This window comes from Danio aesculapii, chromosome 7, assembly GCF_903798145.1.
Source record: "Danio aesculapii chromosome 7, fDanAes4.1, whole genome shotgun sequence".
NCBI lineage: Eukaryota > Metazoa > Chordata > Actinopteri > Cypriniformes > Danionidae > Danio > Danio aesculapii.
Window position 1 is genome coordinate 31,828,189 of NC_079441.1, and position 13,007 is coordinate 31,841,195.

Genomic DNA, 13,007 nt, shown 5'->3' on the forward strand with positions numbered 1-13,007 from the left:
ATTACTTGCATTGAGTGAGTATGTATATGAATGCCTGAAACCATGTCTGAAATAAACCAAGTTCAAACTATTATTGGAACCATAGGTAATAAAAACCCATAAAAAGGGAAGAAATGTATTTGATCAGTAATTTCTAATTCTAGTCACATACAGCAGCAAAGTGATTGCAGAAATCATGTTAAATATAAACAGAGACAGCCTGAAAGGAGTACAACAGACAGTAATATTATGGCATTGTACTTGTGTTTTGTTTACATTGCTGGACTTGATTAAAATTGGCCTGGGTCACAGATGGCTTACTGGCATATGGTCAAGATGAGTAACAAATAAACTAAATAAAGAAACATGTTTGCACATACTGACACACATGCAATCTCATCACTACTAAAGATCAATCAGCAACTACACATGCAGTTCCTCTTCCTTTAGTCAATCAAAATAAAATATTTGTTGATATTCTCACTTATCACCTTTATCGTTTTGCAGACTACATGGAGAAACTGACAAAATAAAGTAAGTTCTATAACTTGATAGGGCTGGACAGGAATGCAAATTCAATTTAAATTTCCTGAGGGTCCCTTGACAGCCATGAGCCGCTTAAATATACTGTCAAGAGTGTCATTTCACGAGTGAGCTCTAATCTGGCTGCTCACCACATCTTTCCCAGACACAGGAAACTATGAACTCCCAATATATTTCTGATAACATCTCCTTCCATTTCAAAGTATGCAAGCGCTAGGATGGAAATTGGAGCAAGGGTAAACTCCAAGCGTTCCTCAGCCAATTCAGCATCCCCATCTATCACAGGAGGTCAGTGTAACAGCGCCTGACATCGGAAAATAAGACGCGGGAGATGCAGAACACTGGGAAACAATCCATTGCACTTCTTCAGCTCTCAACTTGCAGAGTATCTCATTTAGTTCTGTAGCATCAGCGCTTCTCTTAAATGACTTCAACAGAAAACACACTCACCTGGCATCACGCTCCAGAAAACCCAGAGGAGGTGGATCCAGTTGTACTCCATGTGTGTGTTGGAGAGGGAGAACGTAAGAAAATGTGTGTGTTGGTGTATGTGTGTGTGTGCAGAAGGATGAAATATCCTGACAGTGCGCTCTCCTGTAGACCCGGCTCTGATTGACTCTAGTGCTCCTAAAAACACTCTATATCTGAAGCAGGGAGGAGGGGACTGTGGCCGAACCAAAAGGAGGTGCTCATTCAGCCAGCAGACAGATCTTTTCTCTTTTTCTTTCTCTCTCTCTTACTTCCTCCCTTCGTCTGTTTGTCTGTCCATCTACACTGGAGTTTGGGTCACTTTCTTATGAGCTCATTGCTAAATGCTTTCTGATGAATATGGAAATTCAGGTTTTAGGGATCACTGTACATCACCTCTATGGCAAAAAGTGATCTTCCGTAATTTTGTAATTCGCTTAACATGCAGTTTAAGCTGCATACTTTCGGAGAAGATGCCCTCCAAGTTGATTGATGCCGAGATTTGTGGTTAACATGCTGTAGCTGCAAGTTACCATATAAAGCCCACTGACAAACTCACAGCAGAACCTCAGACACCGTCCAAACCACGCTACCCAAGCATATAATTACAGATTATATAATGACTAATACTGACGTTCTGGCTGCTCTAATAGTGAAATATGGCCCACCTCCATTTCAACTTGACCTTGAAAATGTCAAAACCACTGTTGCTTAGTTTTTGCTCAAAATGAACATGCAGTGTAAATGTAATCTTACACTTAAACTACCAAACACATGTATAAATATCCTGTTTATATACTTCACAACACAACTGTCAGACTTAAAGGCATATTTCACCACAAAATATTCATTTACTCACCCTCCAGTGTTTCCAAAATTTTGTGAGTTCATTTTTCTGTTGAAGAGAGAGGAAGATATTTAAAGAACATACAGTATTTTCATTCATTCATTTTCCTTCGGCTTAGTTTCTATTTCAGAGGTTGCAACAGCGGAATGGACTGACAACTATTACAGTATATATTCTACGCAGAAGATGCCCTTCCAGCTGCAAGCCAGTACTGCAAAACACCCATACACTCTCATTCACACACTCATACGGCCAATTTAGTTTATTCAATTCATCTATACCACATGTCTTTAAATTGTGGGGAAAACCGGAGCACCTGGAGGAAACCCATGCGAACACGGAGAGAATATGCAAAGTCCACACCAAAATGCCAACTGGCCCAGCTGGGACTCAACCCAGTAACCTTCTTGCTGTAAGGCAACAGTGCTAACCACAGAGCCCTCGTGCCCCAAGACATAAGTTGTAGATGAAAAATGATAGAAAGCTGCAACCATGTGTAACCACCCATAGTATGAAAAACAAATACTATGGAAGTCAATGGCTGCAGGTTTCCATTTATCAAAATCACTTCTTTTTTGTGTTCAACAGAAAAAAGAAACGCAAACTGGTTTGTTATATGTGAAGGGTGAGTATAAATAATGACAGATATTTCAATTTTGGGTGAACTATCCTTTTAAAGGCTGTGCACACAAAGGTCAATAACAATACTGATTTTTAATTTAAAGTTAAAGCACATTCATTTAATTATTGTGCATTGTTAATACAGTCATCGCTATAGTAACCATCTTTGGTGTAAACAGGGATTTTATTCCAGAAAACTATCACATTCAGTAATGAAGTTTGCACTGCATGCTCGAGGTTTTCCCATTTTTGGTGCGTTAATCTAGTTAATAATATCATTCAGAAGGCCATGATTTGCTAGAAATGTAGTTAGTAGTTGGCTGGCTGCATGCAGGAATTACACTTATTACTAAGCCATACTTACATGCTATTTCAGAGATAATATTCAGAGTAGGATGGCAAACAATATAGAGAGCGCATCCCAGGTAGCCATTGTTCAACAATGAACCAATCTGAATATAAAACCAACTTTACCTCAGTAAAGCAGGCTAGGTGGAATAGCGCTATTTACTGATGTTTTGTTATTAAACTAAATAAAAAAACATTATCGATGCTGTAAAAGGTCCCTTATGAAACAGAAAAGTCACATTAATATTTCGTCTGAACAACACTTCGGTACATATAACCTATTTGTAAAACAACACAATCTACATTAGCCTTAGTTTAGTGTTTTCTCCCCACACTTTGTTTACTTTAGGTTGTTTTCTTAATAAAACCCCTAGACCGATCCATTTTTGTTTTCCCTCATTTGATGTTGTGACCGTGGTCGTAACTTGAGAATTATCGGCCAGACAATATTTAATTGGATGAACATTTTTTAGTCTTATGCCTTACTCAGAATATAAAAAACATATAAATACACTTAGATCAGTTACTTTAATCAATACTATTGGAATGGAAGAGACTTTCAATCAGCACAACAAAAAATGTTTCTGTAGACAATCACCTACTGCACCGTAAAATGATTAAGTTATATAGCTTTACAGTATTTTACATTCTTTGGAGACAAAACTCAAATGTTTTGGCACAATGCCTTCCTCAGTGCATGACACAATCCTTTCACTCCACCCTTTTATCCCACAGCCAATCACATTACGTCATTAGTAAGATGACCACTCAATAGTTAAAAAGTATTTCCTTCACCATTAAAAAAGTATTATCTCCATTTTATAGGAAAATAACATATCAATTATTATCATTCACTTATTCATGTTTACGTCAATACAATGAAATTCCGACAGTCCAAAACATTAAAAATGTTCATCTCATTATTTGTACCATTATATACTCAAAATCCATGATTCACAACATTATAGACAAACAATAAAACATTAAAGAAACACAATAAAGAAATCATGACCTTCTGACTGCCAGAAAACTATCCCAAAAATTGTGGAGGAGTTTAAAAATCGATGTTACATACTATTAGACACATGATTAATTAAAATAAATAAATAAATCTTAACAGTGTGCGAATGTTGCAGTTTCTACCATGTTTGTGCCTTTAGTTTGAAACCAAAGAGATCAAACATCTGATAAACACTGAGCTGATTTTGCTTTAAACAAAAGTGACCAAAGTTAAGGGCGCTGCTTTCATTAAGAGTACTTAAAAAGTCATCTGTCTTTCCTTTCATCAAATTTTTCTATCAAAGCAGAGCAATTCACCCATTTTGGAAATGAGGCAGCTGGGAGTTCTTTCAAATTCTCCAGAAAACAGCATGGTCAAATCAATGAGCTTAGAAGTTATTCCAATAGACAGACACAGTCACGTCCAGGAGGAGGAGAGAGAATGAGAGAAGTGTTTAAGCCAGTCACGCAGAGATAAAATAGAAATATTAAGTACACCTGACCTCTGCATAAATACACCAACTCGTCTGTCATCCGATGTAGTTCAGATTAAAACAGCGATGTGTTTACACTCATTAACATCTTTGCAACTCTCACATGGTGGCCCAATTAAGTTAAGCAGGGCTGTGCCTGGTCAGTCCCTGGATGGAAGACAACATGGGAAAGCTAGGTCTAAAGTGGCGTTAGTCAACCTGTGGGCTTAGTGGGTCCTAACGCCCCAGTATATTGATGGGGACTCTATCTGCTCAGTGAGCGCTGTCTTTTGGATGAGACATTAAACTGATGTCTTGACTCTCTGTGGTCATTAAAAAAATCCCAGGATGTCCTTTGAAAAAGAGTAGTCCATCATGGTCTCCTAACCTGCCCATATCATAATTGGCTTCATCACTCAGTTGGATGCTGCACATTGGTGGTGGATGAGGAGATTCCCCCAAAATGTGTAAAGTGCTCCAGAAAAGCACTATATAAAATAAAGGTATTATTATTATTATTAAATACACAAAATAGTAATACTTTACGATTTCATTCAATATTCAGAAGATAAATCAATAATCAACTCAGTTGTATGATTTGTTTTTCTGAACAAATTTGGTGTCTTGGGGTCTTGAAAAACAAAATGAATCAAGCAGTGAAACTAATTAATTGATAGCTTTACCTAGTTTTACAAACTTATAGTTACTATAGACTACTTATTACTATAGATTTACCATCATCCAACGAAAAATTTAATAATAATAATTTCCTAAAGTGTCTCAAACTATTTGTCTGATTCATTCTGATTTATCTGATTCATTCTTTTTAAATCTCTCCTTTTCAAAACGCTTCTAAAATCAATAAAGACAGTGTTTGAACATTTTTCTCCTTTCCAATTGTCTGCTCTGATTGGTCAGATGATCAGTCTGTTGTGATTGATGTAACACTACAGCACGTGTTGTAAAACAAATCACTAACATAATTCTTTTTAACCGAATAAGAGCTCCATAGTCTTCCTCAGTTCTCAGCAACTGTACACTGTAGAACAGGAATGAAAGCATCAAATTACCAAATCAATTCCAGTGCAAGTCTAATGGCGAAGCACTGGAAAAACTAGCTGATAAGCCCAAACCTCCGTTGCAATACATAACTTGAACTGCTTGAACTGCTGGTGATGTGACAATAAAAGTGATGTTAATTGATTTTGATTTGAACAGTGGAGCATTATGAGATGTCATAGCTATACTGTACATCCCACCAGGATTAGAAATAAATGGGGGCTTGGCTTGTGTTAAAATTGCCACCAAAATAAACAGAAATATAATTTGAATACAAGATGCTACGTTTGCACTATCTATTACAATTGTGATGAAACATTTGTTTTTCACATTGTAGCATGTTGCATAATAACATTTTTTAGCACAGAATATTAGCCAATATCTCAAACAATGGCCACTCACAAACAGTGCTAACCACTGAGCCACCGTGCCACCCCATTTGATTATTATAACAGCAAATTGTATTATATATTTAACAGTATTGTAACCGTAAATTAATTGCAATGAAAAAAACAACATTTTGTCTCAAGAATAAATTGGTTTGTTCTTCACATTAACTATATAAACCAACTGAAATGTTTGATGCAACTTTATCAGATAAGCAAAAGATTTTTCTAGCTCTTCCTCCAAACTTCTGTACTCCATAAAAGTGGATGAAAACAAGCGGATGAGGAATAAAATAGTGGGTAAATTGAGCAGAGACTATTCGGTTACACAACACAAGGCAGCTTTTACCATTACTGTGAGGTTGGAACTCATAGCTCAAGAATCCCCGCTGTCAGTTTGCAAAATGTCAACAGCCCAAACAAATGATAAATCGGAAAGGAACCTGCAATTAAAACTAAAGTCTGATTCTTTCTCTCAAAAGAGGAGAGGGGCCTGAGAGGGAGCTGGACTGCTTCAACTCACTTGGGATGAAAATGCTTTCGTTTACATTGCTGAGCTACTGACCAAAATTAAAAGTCAGAAAAGAACGAATTGCAGAAAGTAGTTGTGAGAAGTTGTTTTTGCTGGAAATCGTACCTTCCTTTCTTCCACCTACATGTGGGGGTCTTAAACCTCTTGTTAAGGAGCGGATTGAAATCAATACATATCCCTTGCAGAAGCAACACTTACCTCATGACCGCAAACCCTCTAACAGCAGTAGCAACTGCAAACAATTATCCCAATAAACTTCACTTTACCTGCTGCATGATGTATGACTGACCCTTTACAGAAACACAAGCAATAACCAATGCTGAACTCCTGCTTACAATGAAAATATCATTTTTCAATGATATCATCAGTCCTTCCACATCTTCATCATGGTTGCAACTGATAGAAAAATAATGGACTTGTACTCTTGCAATCTGAAATAGCAATAATAAAATGCGTAATGCTCTTCAGTAACAGCTTTAATCACAATGGGAAATCAAAGTGATTAAATGAAAATTTGGTGCATCACTTCTCATAGTACTTTTTTTGAACTCTGTATATTAATTAAAATAACATTTAACAAAAAGTGTTTTCTACTGAATTTATCAATAAAAAGAATACTCTATTTTCTCCAGCTGTGATCATTACAAAAAAGCAATGCCAGTGACAGCCTTGCAGTTTTAAAACCATAGAAGTCATATCAACCCAGATCTGGACCCTTTGACTGTTTCTCTGTGATGTTGCTCAAAACATGGCAACCACAGTCAATAATGCAGAACTGTGGTCATATCTAAATGCCAAAATCCTGCTTCGTTTTATTGCCTTTCATTCCACCTCCAGAATTTAAAACAGAAGCTGTCAGAAAGCAAATGTTCAAAATGTACATATGCACGTTTTGGGGAAATAACAATGAGCAAGTAATGCATTTTAGTATATGTCCTAATAATAATAAATGACTAGAATATATAAAAATTTATTTAAAACTGCACTTATTTTCCTCATATTTCATCCATTGAATATAAAAGGGAAACATTAGAATTTACAAATAACTTTCAGCAGACCACGAATAACCTCAAAAACTCCAAACAGATCTTTGTGAAGCAAAGCATTATTGATGTGTATTGAATATTACTGTACTGTCAGAAATACAAACAGAAAATAATCTGAAAAATCAAACAAAGAGCTTCAGCCACAGATATGCTTGTACTACTAATATGATACTAATGTCACTCACGTTACATTAAAAACACAATTATGCTCAAGACCAAACACACTATTTGTTTTGTTTCTTTTGAAACACAGCCATCACATGAGCAAAAATGTGGATAAAGGAAATTCCCAAGTGTAAAGTCACCAATACAGTATGTGATCATCGCCATAAAAGATTTTTAAAAGCCACGTCTTATAAAAAATACCATATGACAGAGGTTGCTCTATAGCTTCTATTTAACACAAATACTGCTACTCCTTCACAAATTTAGTACACATTACATTAATCTCTATGACATGACTCTCCAAACCCCAACATAAATGTGTTCATGAATCATATGAAATCATCCTAGGAATCAAAGATTTTGTGGTTGTGGAGTCCACCAATCAGACAGCAGTGTGTGATGTGCTTGGCCGTTTGACTGACAGGCAACGTTCAACTGGAGGAATTCAGTGGTTTGGGCAAAGACGCCGGTGTCCTTGCGCTCACTCGCAAGCTGTGATGAAAGCTTTGCTTTCCCAATACACAATATATTACCAAGAGCTCAACTTGTGTAATCTTGGTATGCTAAAACCCGAATCAACACTTTCGCTGTGTTGAAATCCAGTGGTTTGGACTGTAAATCGTGATCTCATAGTCATTTAAATTCCAGCTGCTCTTCTCTCGCCTTGAGATCTGCCATGAAAGGGCAATTTCTGCTGGTTATGCTTTTCGGTTCAAAGACAAATAATGAAAGAACTACATAAATAACTACAGGTAAATATTATTCTTCAATGTCAGATTTTCATGATTTAGTGTCAAAGAGTTCTTTTAAGGACACAGCAGTCAAAGTCATGCTTGATGGTTGCTCTTAGATGAGTTTTCACCGAGCAGAAGTAGATTCATTATACTTTGATTTGTTGTTCTGGAAAGCTCAAAAGATGACGATTATAGACAATCATCTCAGTTCAGTGCTACTGTTCTGTCAACAGTTGAACTGAACGTCAACCACACACTGGGGTCAAAAACACTAGCTTTGATGATTTATGATTTGCAGGAGATTGACATGCACCTGCAGGATTTAAAGGGAACGACTTGAGCTTTTTAATCTAAATTCATTTTAGTGACAGGCAAGGAGGATTTTTAAATGAACTCATTGTTTTTGTTTTAGTGGTTGTCTTTGATTAATTTTATTTCTTTCTGATCTCACCCTTATAATAACTTTCATTGGTGTGGCCTAATGCAGTCATTTAAAAAAATATTTTTGAATAAAAGTCAGTTATTGTATGAAGCATTTCCAAAAGCTTATGAGTCACTATTAGGATTGTGCGATATTGGAAAAACTGACATTGTGATACAAAGTTTTTTTGGTGCTATGCAATATTCGACATTGTGATTTGAAACCAAAATAATTTGGATGATTTTGTTGGGGAATGCATTTGCATAAAATATAATAACACATCACAATCCTAGCTAAACACGATAAAACAAAGATACAAATAAAAAAACAAAGCTCTCTTTCTTGAGAATCTAACCTTCAAACAAAAACTTTGTAATCAAATGCCATTTTTTTCTGAAATAAAAAATAAATAGTAAATGTTTTTAAATAAATTACTTTAAAATGCAAACTAATTGGGTAGCACAATTGCCTCACAGCAAGAAGGTTGTTGGTTTGAGGCATTTCTGTGTGGAGTTTGCATGTTCTCCCCGTGTTGGACATGCTTAATTGGCGTAGTGTATGTGAGTGTATGCAAGAGTGTGTGGGTGTTTCCCAGTGTTGGGTTGCAGAAGGGCATCCGCTGCGTAAAACATATGCTGAATAAGTTAGCGGTTCATTCCGCTGTGGCAACCCCTGACTAATAAACGGACTAAGTTGAAAAGAAAATGAATGAATGCAAACTAATTTACAGGAAAAGTCTGCATTACATATACAGTACCAGAATTCATATTTGAATTTTTTTATAAAAAATCATTTGTAAGCCAAGTCTCACATGAATGAATAGTTTCACTAGCAGAGTGCCACATTAAAGGCTGCATCCTTAGAAGGCTGAATGTTTCACAGGGGACCAACAAAGGTTGTTCCAATTCAAAGACATCTTCAAATGTGGCTTTGAAATGCATCCTTCACTTCCTGGATAATGAACAAAGAATACAACAGACAGATCCTTCATGGACCAGACATGGTGACAACCGGACATTTGACAGAAATGTGGGGTTACACTTTTACATTTCTTTTACACTGATACTAAAAATACAAATGCTAAAAACACAAGCATCTTCAAATTTTGATAATTACTGTACCTCATTTTTGACTGCAAAGGATGCTGACATCTAAACTGTGGTCAAGCACTAACCAAGAATACTAGAAATGGCATTGATCTGCTTATCTAACTTATTTCCACAGTTTACACTTCACCTACATTTGTCCTATCACTTATAAGATTTGTATGAACTGATATAAGCATGAACAAATCTATGTTCTTTAAACAAATAGATGCACTAACAATAGCTACCCATTTCTTGCCACCATGGCGGTCTATTCTTCTCCTATAGCACCAAATTCTCAAAAGTGTCATAAAAAATCTCAATATTTCTGATGGAGTGCCTCCATATTTCTAGCACGATGTGCCAAGAGCTTTGCACATGATGTGGTTACTCACATAAGAATACTGCTGAGAGAATGGAGAGTGTTTAATTGTAAGCAGGGCAATAGTACCAATATGCTCATATAATGTGAAAGATGGCAGAGGGCATTAATATAAATACTGAACGCAAGCGAGCAAATGGTCTAGCCTGAGCAGTGAGTCATTCTTACTTTTCCAGATATCTGGCAGTGGAGTTGACTGGCGCTCAGAGCCAGTAGCAACATGGAGAGATGTGGAAACTGAAACCACACACCGACCACAGCAGGAATAGCCGCATGATTTGTACCACGTAAGACACACATGCACATGCACAAAGTACTCAAACATGCAAACAAATGCACAGACATGCAGATTCACAACCAGAGACTGAGCAGGGAAACAGAGCTCAATTTTAACTTAACAATTCACAAGCTTGCCATCTAAAGACATCCTTTCTGCAGGTAGGGTGGCCAACTGTCCAGTTTTAGATTGGACAATCAATTGGACAATTGAAATATTGTGTCCAGCTACTGGTGCTGTTCTAAACTGTACACTCATTTTTTTCTTCTTATGAGATCATTACTTCATTCAATTATGCAAATTAAAACTAAAACTTAGACTATGGTTAATTTAATATCAGACAACAGTTTAATTAGCGGGCAACGCAGTGGCTCAGTAGGTAGTGCTGTCGCCTCACAGCAAGTGAGCCTCAGGTGGGTCAGTTGGCGTTTCTGTGTGGAGTTTGCATGTTCTCCCTGCATTCGTGTGGGTTTCCCCTAGTGCTCCGGTTTCCCCCACAGTCCAAAGACATGCGGTACAGGTGAATTGGGTAGGCTAAATTGTCCGTAATGTATGAGTGTGAATGAGTGTATGTGGATGTTTCCCAGGGATGGGTTGCAGCTGGAAGGGCATCCGCTGCGTAGAAAATGTGCTGTATAAGTTGGCGGTTAATTTGCTGTGGCGACGCCAGAATAATAAAGGTACTAAGCCGAAAAGAAAATGAATGAATGAATGAATGAATGAATTTAATTAGCCAGCAGCTGGCTCTCTGCAACTCTGACATGGTCGCCCACTGAAGCTAAGCAGGGCTCTGCCTGGTCAGTACCTGGATGGGAGACCATATGGGAAAGCTAAGTTGCTGCTGGAAGTGGTGCTAGTGAGACTAGCAGGGGGGTGCTCAACCTGCGGTCTGTGTGGGTCTATACGGCTCAGTGAGTGCTGTCTTGCAGATGAGACATTAAACCGATGATAAAAATCCCAGGGTGTCCTTTGAAAAAAAGAGTAGAGGTTTAACCCTGGCATCCTGGCCAAATTTGCCCACTGGCCTCCTAACCATCCATAATTGGCTTCATCACTCACATCGTCTCCTCAATCAATCAATCAATCAATCAATCAAACCAATCAAAGTGTGTGGTCTGGTGCAGTATAGCTGCCGTTGCGTCATCCAGGTGGATGCTGCACACTGGTGGTGGATGAGGAGATTCCCTTCTTTGTTTATTATTATTAACATATTGTCAACACTACTTGCTTTTTTCCACCAATGGAAATAATTCTACATAGTTAGAGCAGAACTGCTGTATCTACCATCAACACAGTGATGTTTGTTAATGGCTCAGCGTTTTTGAATGAATTGAGTGAATCAGCGATTCAACTTCCTATTCCTTCATTCATAATTTTGAATAAAAAAAAGATGTCTCACTCATTGGAACCTGACTTGTCATCAGTGTTGTGCAAGTTACTACAAAGAACATGTAAGAATCATACATGTAGGTCTCCTACATGGTACATTCAGGACTTCTGTAGGAATCCTACAGTGAATTTGCAGGAATCATATACAGGAATCACGCAGAACTCCTGCAGGAATCCTACAGTGAACATGCAGGACTCTTATAATGAACATGTAGGCATTCTTCAAGAAACATGAAAAAGGAGACTTTTTTTATTTATTTAAATTAGCTAATACAAAAGTATAAATATAATTATATGCATATGTTCTAGTGAATTTTTCCGACACCTTTTATGTGACTTCACCTCACAATTTTCATATGTTGCCTAAGAAATATGTGGCAACAATGTTCTTATGTTGCCTGAGTACATGTGTATAAATGCTGAACTGGAAGTATAATTATAGGAACTATAAATGATCAACTTGCAATGATAGTTAATTTATATAATATATGTGCAATGAAGAATATCTGTTTTTTAATATTTGTGCAATGATAATTAGCTATACTTTTTATAAATGTACAGTGATCCGTTTTTATGGTTTATTTGTGAGTACAATTGCAGACTGAGCCTAGCTGTATCATAACTTTTTGTCATTTATTAGTGTGCATTTTGAAATTCAGAAAATTTATTTATGCCAATTAAATGCATAATCTCAATTTATGAGGTCCATGATATCAGAAAATTGATCAGTAATGCCTTACACTTCTGCGTAATTAGTTACTGTAATGTATTACTTTTCAAACATGTTATTCCCAACACTGCTTGCCACCACCTGTGTTTGTTTCATATTTTTTCTTGGCAGATTTATGCAATAGGGCAAATTAGGAGGCAAATGAGCAGAGATGATGATAATGATAAGATGTGAGTTAAGAAATACATTTTGGGCCATTAAATAACAGAATAAATATCAGGAAAATATTTAGGAAATCCCTTTGTATTAATTATATTGTGCTGGGACGAGCTGTTTGTAAACCTGGCCCTTATGCTAATGCAGTCACAGTGTAAATGCATTCATAATGGCATAATTTTATACAGGACCTGTAAATGCATCAAAATAATACTTCAAATGCAGCTTCTGTGCCACTACTGCAATGCCATGATGTTTATACTGATCTCATTTTATTGGTAAAGGTTAGAAAACATGGCCTTATAAATAGGTACAAAATAATCCCAGAAAATCTATTTAGGCGAGGCAAATGTTACCATTTAATGGA

The 13,007-nt window shown here is 36.8% G+C and overlaps 1 protein-coding gene across 2 annotated transcripts in view; it reads right to left on the reverse strand.

Annotated features, from left to right (window-relative positions):
• Positions 1-1,134, reverse strand: part of itga11a (integrin, alpha 11a) — an 80,578-nt gene extending 79,444 nt beyond the window's left edge. For both annotated transcript variants that reach the window (XM_056461641.1, XM_056461643.1), the window contains exon 1: positions 973-1,134. In XM_056461641.1, the coding sequence (XP_056317616.1) occupies positions 973-1,024 (52 nt within the window). In that variant the 5' untranslated portion in view covers positions 1,025-1,134. The remainder of the gene's footprint in view (positions 1-972) is intronic.
• Positions 1,135-13,007: the final 11,873 nt, after the last annotated feature.